Source organism: Grampus griseus, assembly GCF_964374135.1.
Source record: "Grampus griseus genome assembly, chromosome: 21".
Taxonomy (NCBI): domain Eukaryota; kingdom Metazoa; phylum Chordata; class Mammalia; order Artiodactyla; family Delphinidae; genus Grampus; species Grampus griseus.
Window position 1 is genome coordinate 15,363,135 of NC_139015.1, and position 15,679 is coordinate 15,378,813.

The 15,679-nt window shown below is 39.9% G+C and overlaps 1 protein-coding gene across 1 annotated transcript; it reads right to left on the reverse strand.

Annotated features, from left to right (window-relative positions):
* Positions 1 to 1,902: 1,902 nt before the first annotated feature.
* On the reverse strand, positions 1,903 to 12,944 carry TRIML2 (tripartite motif family like 2; the record flags this gene model as incomplete). The annotated part of the gene is given in 8 exon segments (XM_082680521.1): positions 1,903 to 2,566; positions 6,329 to 6,429; positions 6,601 to 6,623; positions 8,609 to 8,762; positions 8,764 to 8,837; positions 9,919 to 10,113; positions 12,381 to 12,476; positions 12,756 to 12,944. Coding segments are annotated over 8 exon segments (1,404 nt in total). The 3' UTR covers positions 1,903 to 1,994.
* Between the last annotated feature and the right edge of the window lie 2,735 nt (positions 12,945 to 15,679).

A 15,679-nucleotide genomic window follows, 5' to 3' on the forward strand; every position in this document is an offset into this window, starting at 1 on the left:
CAATGAACGGAAACAAGCACAGTCCTTACTCTCATGGAATTTAGTCTAGTGGGAAAGGCAATCAAAGAATCGTCCAAATAAATACAAAATTGCAACTGTGCTTTGCATAAAAGAAGCTGTAACTGGTGCAATGATGTCCCAGGATTCTCCCTTGTTAAGTTTGTCAAGGAGGGCTGCTTTGAGGAGCAACACTTAAGCTGAATTAGTGAAAAAGGGGAGAGTGGTGACTGAAGTCAGGGAAGTGTATGTGCAAAGTCTCTGTGACTGGTGGAAGGATACACTAGGCATCCATTTATTCAGAGGGTCAGTAGGCTGTGCTAAAGTATTATTTTCAAAGGCTAAAATTCATGATCCTCATACAAATATTGACAGTGATATGTCAAAGATTTTGCTTAACTCAGTAATTAGTTAGGGAACCAGTTAGAGAGTAAAGTTTGTTGCAAGAGAAATGAGAAGCAGTTTAAATAAAACTGCTTAGGGTAGATCCAAAACTGGTTAATACTCTAGATGGTAATAAAACCAAAACCTTTACGGATTTCTTTTCTACCAGATAATTCTTCGAGTTAACATGTAACTTCAGTGTCTGGGTTCTCATCAGCTGATAACTACCAAAGTCAATCGCAGATGCATTTTCCTAAATAATTTAAATAATCTTTTTGTGTTGGTTAGACAATGTCTCAGACTGACATTGGTAGGACATGCTGCATTCTCTCTTGGTTTCTAAGTTTGGGAAAATAGTTCTTAAGAGTCAAAGTTGTGGATGCAGGAGAAATTTGAGGTAAGATGAAGGTGAAGATTTAGACTCATATATACAATTATTATTAAATTCTCACATTTCCCTATAAAGTAAATCGTCATCTTTCCCACAGGAAATTGGGAAGGGGTTTGAGAACCATTGCTCTGAGTTCTAAATCTCAATGTTTCAAATGATCATCTAACTTCCAGCTCACTCACCTGAGCTAAACCCCACTTCTCAGATCAGGGCTACTTTCCCCTTAAGTCTTGTGATTTGATGTGAAGATATGCAATGACTTTTTCCAGGCTTACATTTTTTACAAATTTGAGACAGAGCTTGCTTTTAAAATGATGATCCAGGTTTAATTCTTTACCCTTGTCACTTACTAGATACTTAACAGCTATGTGACTTTAGGAAAATTAAATCACCTCTGAGCCTCAGCTTCTACATTTGAACAATAAAGATCAATACACACTTATAGGTTGTTAAAAACATAAAGGGAGATACACTATGATAAACCTTTCATTAAAAGTCCCTCTAATAAATATTTTTGTTGTCTTTTCAGCATTGTATGACCACCCCTGAACAAGGCTCTAGCAAAAAATTTTCAGTTGATTATCAAATAGAGAAAGTTGAAGGCAAATACAAGACACCACTACAACATTACTTAATGTAATAGTTTTTCAAAGCAGTGAACTATCAGGCTTCTTTTAAGAAATCTAATTTTCCTTGTAAGAGAGAAGTTGGATACTTGAAATATTTTTAAAATACATTTTCTGCAACACCTCCTCCCCACTGAGATAAGGTATCCAGGGAACTTAAGTTGTCCTCTATTTGGAGTGATGTTAGAAGTCTTGACAATGTCAGGAATAGGATGTCTCCATTCTACATGTCACTCTGATGACAGCCTCAAATCTAAAGTCTTGATTATACCCAATTCTGTTTTCAGAAATCTCTAGAGTCCTTAACCTAGTCTTAAGGATCCCAGACTATTTCCGTCTTTAATTTCCCAATCTTATGCTGCATAAGCACTTGCTGTTCTAATTAACGTGGAGCCCTTCAGTTATTATCATCCATGATTCAGGTTAAATGTAACCTCTTCCACGAAATGCGTGTTGAAAGCCACATGAATGCAAAGGCTCTGGGGTGTTAACCTGGGTTCCAACTCAAGTGCTAAAAATCTTTTATTGGATTACTTTGTAAAATAATTTATATAAAGTCATGCTTGTAATATTCTGGCCTCTTGTGGTCTTAGATTTCACACCAAAGAAGGTTGAGGGCTAAAAGTACCATTACAAGAAGAAACGTGAGGGAGGCAGATGCTCAGAGAGTCTGAATTCATGCCTCCATTTGAAATACAAAGAGAAAATAGAGGCCTGAGAGCTCCTTGGAAGGCGAGATCAGAGAAATTATAGATGAGGGATCTCTTTGTCACATCATAGAAGGATATCTGGCCATACCCATAGTCCAGGAAAACTCCAACTCTGTGCATTTGCTCTCTCCAGGAAACCCTTTTTAAAGGGGGAAAAGCCCAGAAAGTATAATCAGTTCCCATAATGGATCCTGTGAATAAGACCTTATCTCCGGAAGCACTTCTGCTGGCAGAGCTTCCGTGTACGCCCAGCTGCCACTGTGTTGCCTCTTCCACATCCACCTCCCAGTAGTGCCGCCCTGAGGTGAAGCTCTCCACACCCAACACGGTGGCGCTGAAGTCAAATCTCTCTGGGTGACTGGGTACATCCTGCTGCACATTTCTGAGTCTTACACTTCTCAGATCCTCAGATAAGACCAGACAGGGATGAGCTGTCTTAGGGTCCAAAGTTATAGGTCCTGCAGGGAGAAAGAAATTTAGTTAACCTAGGGGCTTGTCAGTGCCAGAGACTGATGATTTCTAACATGCAGGGGCTTCCTCATGAGTGGGCACGGGTCTCAGGCACAGATATGGGAGATGCAATCTAGGAGAGCACAGATAAAGGGACCCGGGCTTCCCTGGTGGCGCAGTGGTTGAGAGTCCGCCTGCCGATGCAGGGGACACGGGTTCGTGCCCCGGTCCGGGAAGATCCCACATGCCGCGGAGCGGCTAGGCCCATGAGCCATGGCCACTGAGCCTGCGCGTCCGGAGCCTGTGCTCTGCAGCAGGAGGGGCCGCAACAGTGAGAGGCCCACGTACCGCAAAAAAAAAAAAAAAGTAAGCAGATAAAGGGACCCCTAAGCTCTGTTTCAAGAAATGGGGGAATTTCCTGGTGGCCTAGTGGTTATGACTCCCGTGCTTCCAATGCCAAAAAAGAAAAAAAGAAAAAAAAAAAGAAATGGACATCACAGAGGAACAAAAGTCAATAACATAATAGAAGGAGATAAAAATGAAATCTATCTGAGGAAGAAGAACAAAACAATGAATAATGAACTACGGAGAGGTGTAGAAATACCTCTTAAAACAGAAAGGAATTCTGCCAGGCTATAAAAATGACCTGATACTCAGTCCTAGCCCAGTATCACCTGAGACCCAACTCTAGTCCCTAAAGATCTTCTCCAAGCCTGGAACAGCCAGAAACATTAAGTCTTCTAATAGAGCAGTTAATTCATGGCTCTATCCTGTGACTGAACTGCTTTCTTCATCTTAAATATCACCAAGATGTGACAGATACTTAGAAACTGCTGCCAGCAGGCCCTTAATATTGAGTAAATCAAAAGAGAACATATCAGAGGCCAGAAATCCTGGGAGAATCCTCCAGAAAAATCAAGCTGAGATCAAGAACGCTCACTGTGATTTCTTATATGTGAATGAAAGTGGTATGTGCCTTCATATCGCTAACTGTTCCTTCTCATTTCTTTCTGTTCAACTTTTAAATACTCTGATTTCTCAGGGATTGGTCCTGGGTCTTACTTTTCACTACTTGTATTCTTTTCCCCTAAGTGCCTTTATATAGCCTCAGTTTTAAATATCTTCTATATGTTCATGACTTACTCCATAAAAAAGTTGACAAATACCAGTTGAACAAAACGCAGAAATTTCAAACATACTCCATCCAAAATGGAACTCCAAATCTATCCCTTCCCAGTTTCTACTTTTCAGTAGAACATTTATTGCTTTATAGTTGGTCAAGCCATAAACCTGTAGTAGTCCTTGATTTCTTTCTTTAACATCTAATCCAGCAGCAAGTTTTATGGGCAAATGAACTTAAATCTCTGCACTTAATTCATATCATTATTAAAGTGGTCTTAAAAGCCACAAGCCTTGAATTTTAAATTTCAACTTGTCCCAGGCTCCTAGTATTTCCAGAAGACTGGCAGAAATAAATGCACATTTTCTCTAGAAGTATGTACACCTTCATTTCTGTCCTCAAAGAACTTCTAAAAATAATATTTCAGGAAAAAAGGAAAGCTTACTATTAAAAAAATCATTAACCACACACTCAAAGTAAAAAAGTACTACTGAGTGAGACTAGCAGAAATAAATCTGAAGGACTTCCGTGGTGGCGCAGTGGTTAAGAATCTGCCTGCCATTGCAGGGGACATGGGTTTGATCCCTAGTCTGGGAAGATCCCACACACCACGGAGCAACTAAGCCCGTGTGCCACAACGACTGAGCCTGCGCTCTAGAGCCTGTGAGCCACAACTACTGAGCCCACATGCCGCAACTACTGAAGCCTGCATGCCTAGAGCCTGTGCTCTGCAACAAAAGAAGCCACTGCAATGAGAAGCCAGTGCACTACAACAAAGAGTAGCCCCCGCTTGCAGCAACGAAGACCCAATGCAGCCAAAAATAATAAATGAATAAATTTATTTTTAAAAAGTCTGAAGAATTTTACATACTGGAATTGCCAGGCACAAACTCTACAATAATTTTTGGCTTACTATGCTTAAAAAAAAAAAGAAAAACTTAAAAGTATCTACAGAATATAGGAAACTAAAGAAAGCAAGACTAAGTGGATTTGACAAAGAACTAAATACCTTATCTAGAAATAGAAATAAAATGTATTAAATAAAGTGCCAATGGATTACAAGAAAGCTACAGAAAAATATGTCTCATTAGCATAAATGCAAAAATTCTTTAAAAACCATTACTACATTGAATCTGGCAATATGTAAAATGGCTAAAACATTATTACCAAGAGTTTATCTTGGGAATGCAAGGGTGGTTCAACATATGAAGCAAATATAATTCACCATATCAATATATAAAGGAAAAAAATAAATATTTTGGTAGATACAGAAAAAAGCATCTAATTCAATATCTGTTCATGATACAAAGTTTTAGTGAATCAGGAGTAGACAGGGAACTTCCTCAACTTGACAAAAGGCAACTATGAAAAACCTACAGCTAACGTTAAACTTAAAGGTGAAAAACAATGCTTTCTTTCTTCCTAAGATCAGGAAGAAGGTAGATGATTCTCACCACTCCTATTCACCATCATATTGAAGGCGCTAGTAAGTGCAAAAGGTAAGAGGAATACAGAAAAGGCTTACAGAAAGGAAGAAAAAAATTGTCTATATTTATAGATTACTTGAATATCTTTGTAGAGAATCCCCTCAAAATCTATAAAAGTCACTAGATCTAATAATCAGTTTAGCACAGTTGTAAGATACAATGTCAATCAATATACACGAATATTTCTATATACCATCGATAAACTAGAAATAAATAAAATTTCAATTAGAAGTTGATATTTAATTCCATGAATAGAACTAAAAAATACTTAGGTATCTAATTAAATACGTACAATATTAGCTGAAAACTATGTTGAGAGAAATCAAAGATGACCTAAATAAAGGGAGATACACCACCATATCCCTAAATTGTTCTATAGATTCAGTGTAATACCAGTCAAAACCCCAGCAGGTTTTTTGTAGATGCCAACAAGCTCATTATAAAATTTATGTGAAGAATTTAGAGTAGCCAAAATTATTTTTGAAGGAACAAATCTGAAGAACTCACAGTGCCCAATTTTAAGACTTTTTGTAGAGTAATCAATCAAGCCAACGTGGTATTAGCAAAAGGATAGATACAATGATCAATGGACCTATTAGACTTGACATAGATCTGCTCGTATGTGCCCACGGATTTTTAACAAATGATGTTGGAACAACTGGATACATACATGTACTAAAAGAGGAGGGGAGTTGTACCATATCTCGAATCGTACATAAATATAACTTTAGGGGTCCCACTGGCAGTCCAGTGGTTAAGACCCTGTGCTTCCACTGGTTCGATCCCTGGTCAGGGCACTAAGATTCTGCATGCCACACAGTGCAGCCAAAAAACAACTTTAAATGAACAATAGACCTAAATGCAAAAACTAAAACTGTAAAAATTCTAGAAAGAAATCTTTGTTGGGGTAAAAAAAGATTTCTTAGGACACAAAAAGCACACACCATTTAAAAAAGAAAAAGGTAACTTCAAAATCTAAAACTTCTGCTCTTCAAAAGACACTATTAGGCAAATGAAAATATAAACCACAGGAGAGAAATATTTGCAAATAGAGTCGTTTTAAATCCTTAAGCTATCTGGAATTTCACTTATGGTAGGATGTTCATTTTATCCTCAAATACAAATGTAAAGTGTCCTGTGATCATGGATGTGTGTCAACTCACTTTGCAGCACTTCTAGCATTTTGCTCATTCCTGTTATTTGGCATAAACTCAGGTCTGTGATTCGGGCGGGCTCTAGACACTGAAGCAGTAGTGACTCGCTCCTGTTAAAGAAAGGACAATCTCAGTTACCTGTGTAGACCGCAGGCCCCTCCATCCAGAGGATGGATCTCATTACATGGCCTTGCTATCCGCACCCCAACATCTCTAACCCCTGTGTGCTCACAAATCAGATTGTGAATCTGACCTAAGTGTTTCCAAAATGAATAACTTACCTTTCCAAAGAATATCTTGCATTCTATGGGGTGAAAAGAGACAAAATTACTAGCGGGTATTTAAGCCAAGCCTTTTGTGAATTGTGCTCATGAAAGTATTTTCTCTTATAATAATGAAACTCGATTTCCATGTAATTTCTTCAGCCTCATGGTGCTAATTCTCAGATACCAAAGTTCGACACTGAATAGGAAAAGTCAGAAAAATGCTTGAAATCACTGTTATATTCCCGAGCGATTTAATCTTCTATACCTCAAATTCACAATGCTCCATATTCAAATTCTGCCCGTCTATTTGCTTTCTGTCCTGGGGCTGGCAGGAATTGAGCCTGCTGCCCCCCGTCCTCCGCCCGGGCTTCCTGCAGCCACAGAGACAGGCATAGCCTCGTGGGGTGGGGGGGCAGGCTCTGGGGGTCCCTGCCCCGGGAGAGTCCACCTGTGGGAAGGGTGGGCTTTGTTCCCCGAAGAGGGGCCTGCTGAGCCCTGGGTGGCAGGGTGGGGGTACATCTGGGACACCCTGGGCCCCAGCCAGCCCTGGGCCCCACTCAGGCCTTGGGGAGACGCAGGAAGGGGGGACCCGGGGGCGCACGGGACGGGGCCACTGACCCACGCTGGGTGTGGGAATGGGCCTTTGTGTGGCTGCAAGTGCTTCTGTCCCCTGTGGGTGTTGGGGCGTGGGTGTTCCTGGGCGGGTGGGAACCCAGGGGTGGCTGGTGGAGGGGCAGGGCGCCCTCGGAGACTCCTGAGAGGCAGCGGGTTCAGGACCTGGGGGTGGCAGGCCCAGTAGGCCCAGAAGGAAGCCCCCTGTGGGGAGGGGCTGGGGGGGGCTGGCAGGTGGCAGGGGTGGGAGCCCCGGGCATGGTGGGGCACCCAGACCCTGGGGTTGCCGGCTGCCCTGTTCTTCAGCCCCTGGAACAGAGGTTCCCGGACTCCAGGGCCTTGCGATTGATTGAGGCCCCCGGGGCATTTCTGCAATGGGGCTCTGTCTTGCTGTTTATCTTCTTGGAATTTAAAGTTGGAAAGATTTAGAAATTGCTCTTTAGTCATTCATTTAAAACAATAATAAACTCATTAGTTATTAAAAAACAAACAAACAAAAAAGAAAAGAATTGAGCCTGCTAAGCTGGGGATAGTGGCTGGAACCAGGTCAGGAACTGAACATAACTCGGTCACACCTATCTGCACTGTCTGGAACTACGCATGGCTCTAGAACAGAACCTAAGGGTTTATGTGCAGGGGCTTCTCAAAGTACTCATATTGCAAATGTGGGCTTGGCAGAAGGATATAAACAGTCTTCAAAAGATAAAAATTTACTTTTTGAAAATAGTAATGCATGTTACTCAACAAAATTTAAAATACACAATACTGGCAATTCCCTGGGGGTACAGTGGTTAGGACTCTGCACTCTCACTGCCAAGGGCCCGGGTTCAGTCCCTGGTTGGGAACTAAGATCCCACAAGCTGCGCAGCCTGGCCAAAAATAAAAAAATAAAAACTACAAAGAATCAAAACAGTTTAAAAAACAAACAATACTATACAAGTAAGTCTCACCCTTGTTTCCCAAGGTTACTGCTGATTACTATGTTTGTGTTTATTTTGCCAGAGGTTGTCTGAATGTTAATGAGCATATATGCTTATACATATTCTCTAAATAACAAAAAGTTTTCTGCATGTTTTTTTCACTTAATGAGATATCCTGAAGATAATCTTTTAGTGCATTTAGAACTGCTTTACTCGTTTTTTTATGGTTGCAGAATATTCTATTTTAGGGATACATCATAATTTGACTAACCAATTATTTACCTTATTAAAGGACATCTCAATTCATATTTACTACTGATCAGTGAAGCAGCTCTATACATACCATGATTTTATAATGAGTCAATGCTTTTGGTAGCCTTCACGTATGACTGAAGATCACTGGGTACTGTGTTCTAGAACTGGCCCCTAATAAGTACTGTCCACTTCTCATTTCTCAAATACTGTAGTGAAGGTTATTCCCAGAATCTTACCTGGAGCAACGCTGAGGCAGATTGCCCACACTTCTTCTCCAGCTCTGTGGTGATCTTCTGAAGGCCGCAGATCTGTTCAGAGAGCCTGACTTCACTCTCCCTCAGTTTACTCATGTTCTTTCTCCCCAAACAGTTCAGTCTCTGCAGAAGCATCCTTATTACTATTCAACAGCTGACAATTTCTCTTATTCACTAATTCAACCATCTCTTTAAAAACCTGCTTTACTGCCTGCCACCCCAGAAACAGAAATAATTAGACAAGGCCAGGATATTCGTCTGTGTCAAGCAAGACACCTCAATAGAAACTTGATTCTTTGACACAATATATTTATGTTGATGTGGACAGTATCCACATAGTCTACTTAATCAATTCACAACCTGGACCTAAAACAGATCACATTTTTTTGCTGCGCAGTTTTGTTCAGGAAGTTTCCTATTTCCTTCATTAAATTAAAACTATGACTTATTATAATTTAATTAAAAATTAAATTCACTGATGAGAATAAAATAGATAATCAAACCACAAAGGATACCAGTTTCCTTTCTATCCTTGCAAAGAAGCTCCACCTAGTTAAATACATGAATGTTCCATGTTATTTTTTTCTTAACTCAAGTGATATCATACTCCACTGCTGATCTGACAGCTTGCTTTTTTCTTAATAAATAATATGCTCTTGGAGAGCATTCCTTATCTATACATATAGAGCCATGTTATCTTTTCTAAATGCTGAAGAGCATTCCATTGTATGTCCTGTACAATGTAGTTCATGAGTCCAACAGTGATGGATACAGGTTGTATCTACTCTCTTCCTATCAACAAATATTATAGTAACACCTAATACTTACATTACACAATAATGTACACACATACAAACACTATTTAAAGAGCTTTATGTAGATTATCACACTGAAGCCTCACAACAATGTTATGAACTAAGGGCTATTATCCTCATTTTACAGCTAAGGAAACCAAGTCAGAGGTTAAGCAACATGTCTAAGGTCACCTAGAGGCTAGTAAATTGCAGAACCCAGATACGAATCTCATCAATCTGGCTTCAAAGACTACCTCAAAGCCACGGCTCTATACTGAAATAATTTTACCGCACTTCCTTACCCACGTGTCTTTTTATATGCATGTAAGTATATTTGCGAGATAAATTATCAGAAATAGAATTGCTGGATGACTATATCCCTTCTTTTAATAGATCCATGGTTGTCAGTGGATGTCTTATTCTAGAATTGACATACTGTTCAGCTCTTCTTTCTCTCATTTCCCAAATATTGTTAGGATGCCATGTTTCACATCTCACCTGTAGTATTTCCTGGAACTTCTCCTTTAGCTTTGTGGCAAACTCCATCAGTTGGTTCTGACTGGCTTCTCTCAAGTTCAGGTTGAATCCGCACCCTTGTGGACTCTGGACGTTCACTTTGTTTTCTTCAATCATCAACCAGAACCTTATCCTATATTCAGACTCAATCATCGCTTTAAAATTCTGTTCTTCTTCCTTCACCATAGATGACAGAATTCAGGTTAAACACCACAGATAAATACCTATGGTTACTTTCCATCTATAATTTTAATATAAAGACAAGGAAATATAAAAGTACAGGGGAAGAAGTAACAGATACATAATACAAAGGACAGAGAGAATTTCAGAGTCAACATCAGCCAAGACATCACTACTATCTTAGAACATGAAATGCAGATGAAGAAATGTTAATTGACTTAGAAAACTGAGGAATCTATACAACCTCAGTGACCAAAAAGGAGACCAGGAAAACCGGAAGGCAGCACCAATGGCTTTTGCTGCTTTGGATAGGGGGTGTGAGATGCTTTGGATAGGGGGTGTGAGAAAAGAGGAATCAAAAGGTGACTCTAAGGTTTTTAGACAAAGAATACAGTTGCCAAAACATAGAAGGGAAAAGTACGGAAGGGATAGGCTCCAGAAGTGGGGAGGGTATCAGCAGCTGAGTGTGGGATATGTCAATTTTGATTAGTCAGTTAGCCATCTAAGGAGAGATGCTAGGCAGGAAGTCGGACATGAAAACCCACCACCGGGAAGTCTGAGCTAAAGACATCCATTGGGAGTAGTCAGCTTAATGACCATATTTAACCTCCTGAGACTCTGTGGAGTCAAGATTTATCAAGAACCTGACTATTCTCACCACTTCTACCACCCCTCCCCCACAGTTCACCATTACCTGTCCTTGACTATTGCAAAGAGTCCCCTTCAGGTCCCCCCACCTGTGCTCTCACCCTCCTACAGTCTTATTCTCATTCAGCAGCTAGACTATTCCTACGAAAATGGAAGTTAGATCACATTACTGCTCTGTTCAAAAGTTTCCACTGGCTTCCTTTTTTCATTAAAAAATAATAAATTTTTAAAAAGAGAGAAAAAAGAAAAGAAAATCAACTTCCTTATAAGATGTGGCCTTCTGATCTCATCACCTATTAGCCTCCACTTCCTTCATAACCCCAACCAAGGACACACCAGTCTTGAGATCTTTGTACTTGCCCTTCCCTCTGCCTAGAATATTCTTCCCATGACTGCACAGCTCACTTCCTCACCTCCTCGAGTCTTCTCAAAACCAATTTTGGAATGACAAGGTCCTGATCACTTTGTTTAAAAGTACATCTCATCACTCTTTCCTGTTTTTTTAAATAAAATGTACAGCACTTAACAATGTAACATACTACACATTTTACTTGTTTACCTCCACTAGAATGTCAATTGCACAAGGCCAGGATTGTTTGTTTTGTTTTTCTTTTCACTACTGTATCCCCAGCACCTAGCATAGCTCCTGGCAAACAGTGGGACCCCAATATTTGTTAATATATGGTGCTTGGAGCTGAAAAAAATGCCTACCATCCTCAGCTGGATGAGAATCTAGTATAACTAGCAGAACAGTTACATATGAAGGGAGGGTCTGAAATGAGAAGTGAAATGTGCATAATGGATGGTGATTCCTCAATTTGAATAGTAATTCTTTATTTTTTTTTTATTGAAGTATAGTTGACACAATGTTGTGTTAGTTTCAGGTGTACAGCAAAGTGACTCAGTTACACATGTATTTCTCAGATTCTTCTCCCTATATATAAAATATGTATATTTATAGATCTAAATATATATATCTGTTTTATATATAGTACTGTATATGTTAATCCCAAACTCCTAATTTATACCCCCCCCCCCACCCTGGAATAGTAATTCCTAAATTGCCCTTTAAATGGCTTCAGGATTTACATGGCCACCAAAAAAAGTACATAAGATGCTCATTCTCCTATGGCATTGTTATAAACTGTGCTATCAGTCTTTGCCAATAAGGGATGCAAATGCCATCTCACTAACAAATTTAATATAGTTAATTTGTATTTCTCTTACCATGAGCTTATGGACCAATTCAGTATGTTCAAAAGATATCTGCATTTTCTTTTCTGTGAACTCTCATGTCTGATCATTTTTCTGTGGAGTTGCTAGTCTTTTGCTCATTGACTTTTTTTTTGGCTGTGTGGCATGTGGGATCTTAGTTCCCCAATCAGGGTTAGAACCCATGCCCCCTACAGTGGGAGCCTGGAGTGTTAACCACTGGACCACCAGGGAAGTCCCCTGCTTATTGACTTTTAAGAGCTTTTTACACGTGAAGAAATTAACACTTTTCCTACCTATGGATTTCAAGTAGTTTTTCCTGCTTTGTCATTTGATTGTGTTTATATTATTTGCTATCCAACATTATGGGTAATTTCCCCCTAAGGATCAAGATAAGCACTGACCTGCATCATCACCATTCTTTCTTGCTCATCAGCCAATATGCTTTTAGCTACTTCAAGTTTCTCCTTCAATGTGTTCAATATCTCCTGGAATAACTTCTGCAGAGAAATATATCACAGAATTCCAGGTAAAGTAATTGCTTTACAACAGATAGATTCCTAACCTTAGACAACTGAAAGGCCAATAGCCCTGACTACAATGTTTTCCTAGCCTTGAAGTTGAAGGTCTAAATATGGTACTTATCTAGTATTCTTTGATAAACATCAACTAAGGGAATGGTCTTGGAGGATCAGAATATCTGTCCTCCAAATAAATAAGGTAATAAATAAGAGGAGGCAGCCAGAATGACAGTGGTCTGGGATCTGCATGAAGCTTACCCTATAATTCTCAGCAGCCTCTTGTACTCCATATACCACGTGATTCTTGTGCTCCTGGGACGTGAAGTACTTGTCACAAAGCGTGATTTGGTCATCATGGCAGAACCGCTGTGGTGGCTCCAGATGTATCTCATAGTGGGCATCTTCTGGGATTTCTTGCTCTAACTGGGAGCGGAGCCTTTTGGACATGCCGGCAGGTGGCCCTAGTTGAAAATTGGGCTGCTTCTGATGTGGAATACACCTCCCTGTACTCTGAAAAGGAAAAGAGTAGCAGTGTTCTAGTGCATACACTTGTTAACCTCAGTCCGCAGTCAAGCGTCAGCAGCTCAGTGCATCCTGGACTCCTCAAATCCAGCAAATCTTTGGCAGCCACGTGCTTGGGAAAGGAGACAGGAGTTACACGAACGATCAAGTTTCCTAAGAATTTCAAGCAATTGGTTGAAAATTATTTACAAGTGACAACACAGCAAGCCACCTCCCTGCAAGTCATTAAAAAAAAAGAGGGACTTCCCTGGTAGTCCAGTGGTTAAGACTAAGCCCTTACACTGCAGGGGGCACGGATCAGGGAACTAAGATCCCACCTGCCATGCGGCGTGGCCTAAAAAAAAAGAAAAAAGAAAAGAAAAAAAATGGTGCTCAAAGAAGGCACACTGCTGCAAAGAGCATGAGAGGAACTTAGGAGCTTCCGGGACTAAGGGGAGGCAGAGGCAGAGCCTAGCCTCAGGCACTCAGGTCGCAAATTAAAGGAATCACTCACCCAGTGCTTGCACGAGCCAAAAAGCAAGGGCCTCCTTGTATGCCTCCTTAAACCATAGAAAGGTGAGGCAACGGGTTACCACGTTTAAGGAAGGGCTTACTTTCAGATTTCAAGGTGCGCATACATGAGAAGCGCACTTACTTTCAGATTTCAAGGTGCGCATACATGAGAAAAGCGCCCTTTTGGACTCCCTAAGTGCGCATGCGCCTGAGTGAGGTAAGGCAAGTTTTGCGCCCGAAGCCCAAAGCACGTCTCACTAGAGACTTGGCCATTAAAAGGTGTTCGTTAAAAAAGTAAATAGGGCTTCCCTAGTGGCACAGTGGTTAAGAATCCGCCTGCCAATGCAGGGGACAAGGGTTTAAACCCTGGTCCGCGAAGTTCCCACATGGCGCAGAGCAACGAAGCCCGTGCGCCACAACTACTGAGCCTGCGCTCTAGATCCCGCGAGCCACAACTACGGAAGGCCGCGTGCCTAGAGCCCGTGCTTCTCAAGAGGAGAAGCCAACGCAATGAGAAGCCCACGCCCTGCACCGAGGAGTAGCCAGCGGCTCGCTGCAACTAGAGAAAGCACGCACGCAGCAAGGAAGACCCAACGCAGCCAAAAACAAACAAATAAATAAATAAATAAAATAGATTTTAAAATAAATAAATAAATAAAACAACCCCCCCAAATAAATAAAACCTTTTCAAAAGTAGTAAAGCGAAATTGCACACATTTATATGTACATATACATATATTTTTTCATATATACATGTATATATATATGTACATATGCACAGATATACATATGTACATACAGATTTTAAGGAAACAGAACAAGGGATCTATAATCTCTTACATCCAGATAATTCTGATTACCTTTGAGCAACAATTCTACCTTTTCACCAGAAACATTTTAATTATATTCTTAAAATGTATTACCTACTGAATTTGGGAATCTCCTTCCCAATAAAGAATTCCCTTAGTTTCCTTGTTTAATCCCATCTCTAGCCGTTGTTGGGTGACACCATAACACCGAGTATTAATTGATCAAAATTCTCTAATTTACATCTGCCCATTCCATCTCATTAGCCAGTTCTTTTGACAATAGCTCTTGAAAGGAATTGACCTGCCAGAGCGCAGAACTCCCAAACTTCCATTTCTGGATTTATTAGCTTCTTCTGCCTCTCACGCTCTCAATTCCACCCAAACTTGATCATCAACCAATCAATCTCTTCACCCTCTTCTAATTTTTAAGATATGCAAAACTTCAAAAAAAATGTCTGAAGTTGTTACTCTTATATACGTGATGACACTTATTTTTTTAGGGTACATATTAAAGCAGCAGACTTGATTTGCCTTTTCACCGTGTTGACATTTGCACTGATAGTAGATAAAACTGCTGGTGTCTTACCATTAATCAAGGAAGTAGCACCATAGTCATTTATTGTATTTTTTAAATCTCTACCTATTTCCATGCTCCCAGTTTAAAAGAAAAAAAAAAAGCATGTTTTACTTAAGAACATTCTTATTTCTTGATGCAATAGTAAAGTATTAAATCTCAACCCTGAGTACAAGACTTAGCATTCTGGGTGACAAGATGGAAAATATGTGTAAAGCATTTATGCTGCATATGGAAAAACAATGGTTGTCTCACAAAAAAGCATTTTCTATGATTGTTTGAGTTGTAAGCCATACTAGCGGCGTTTTTTCATAGGTCATTTTTAGTAGAAAGAACAAATGAGACAAACTGTGGTCATTCAGATGTAGTGATTTGGAAAGACATTTTCTCAAACACTGACAGAATGACCCTGTCATTTCAAGGAAACCAAGTGAGTGTATTAGTTCCCAATGATAAAATTGGAGCTTTTAAGCAAAAATGAGAGTTTTGGAAAACTTGTATCTACTATTCTAAGCTTGACAGTTTCCCACTACTTGGTCTTTTCTGATGAAATTGGTAGCAATATTAACAACTGGGTTTTTTTTTGCTATTGCATAATGAAATGTGTCAACATTTGGAAAATCTGCAAATTCGGTGAACCAATTGTTTTCCAAAAGACCAATGCATGATGTTACAAGATTATGCAAGGGTAAAGTGAACTCAAAGTATAAGACAGATCAATGGATTTTAATGTTACAGAGGACAAATGTTCATTAATATGATTTCAAAAAAAAGAAAAACACAAT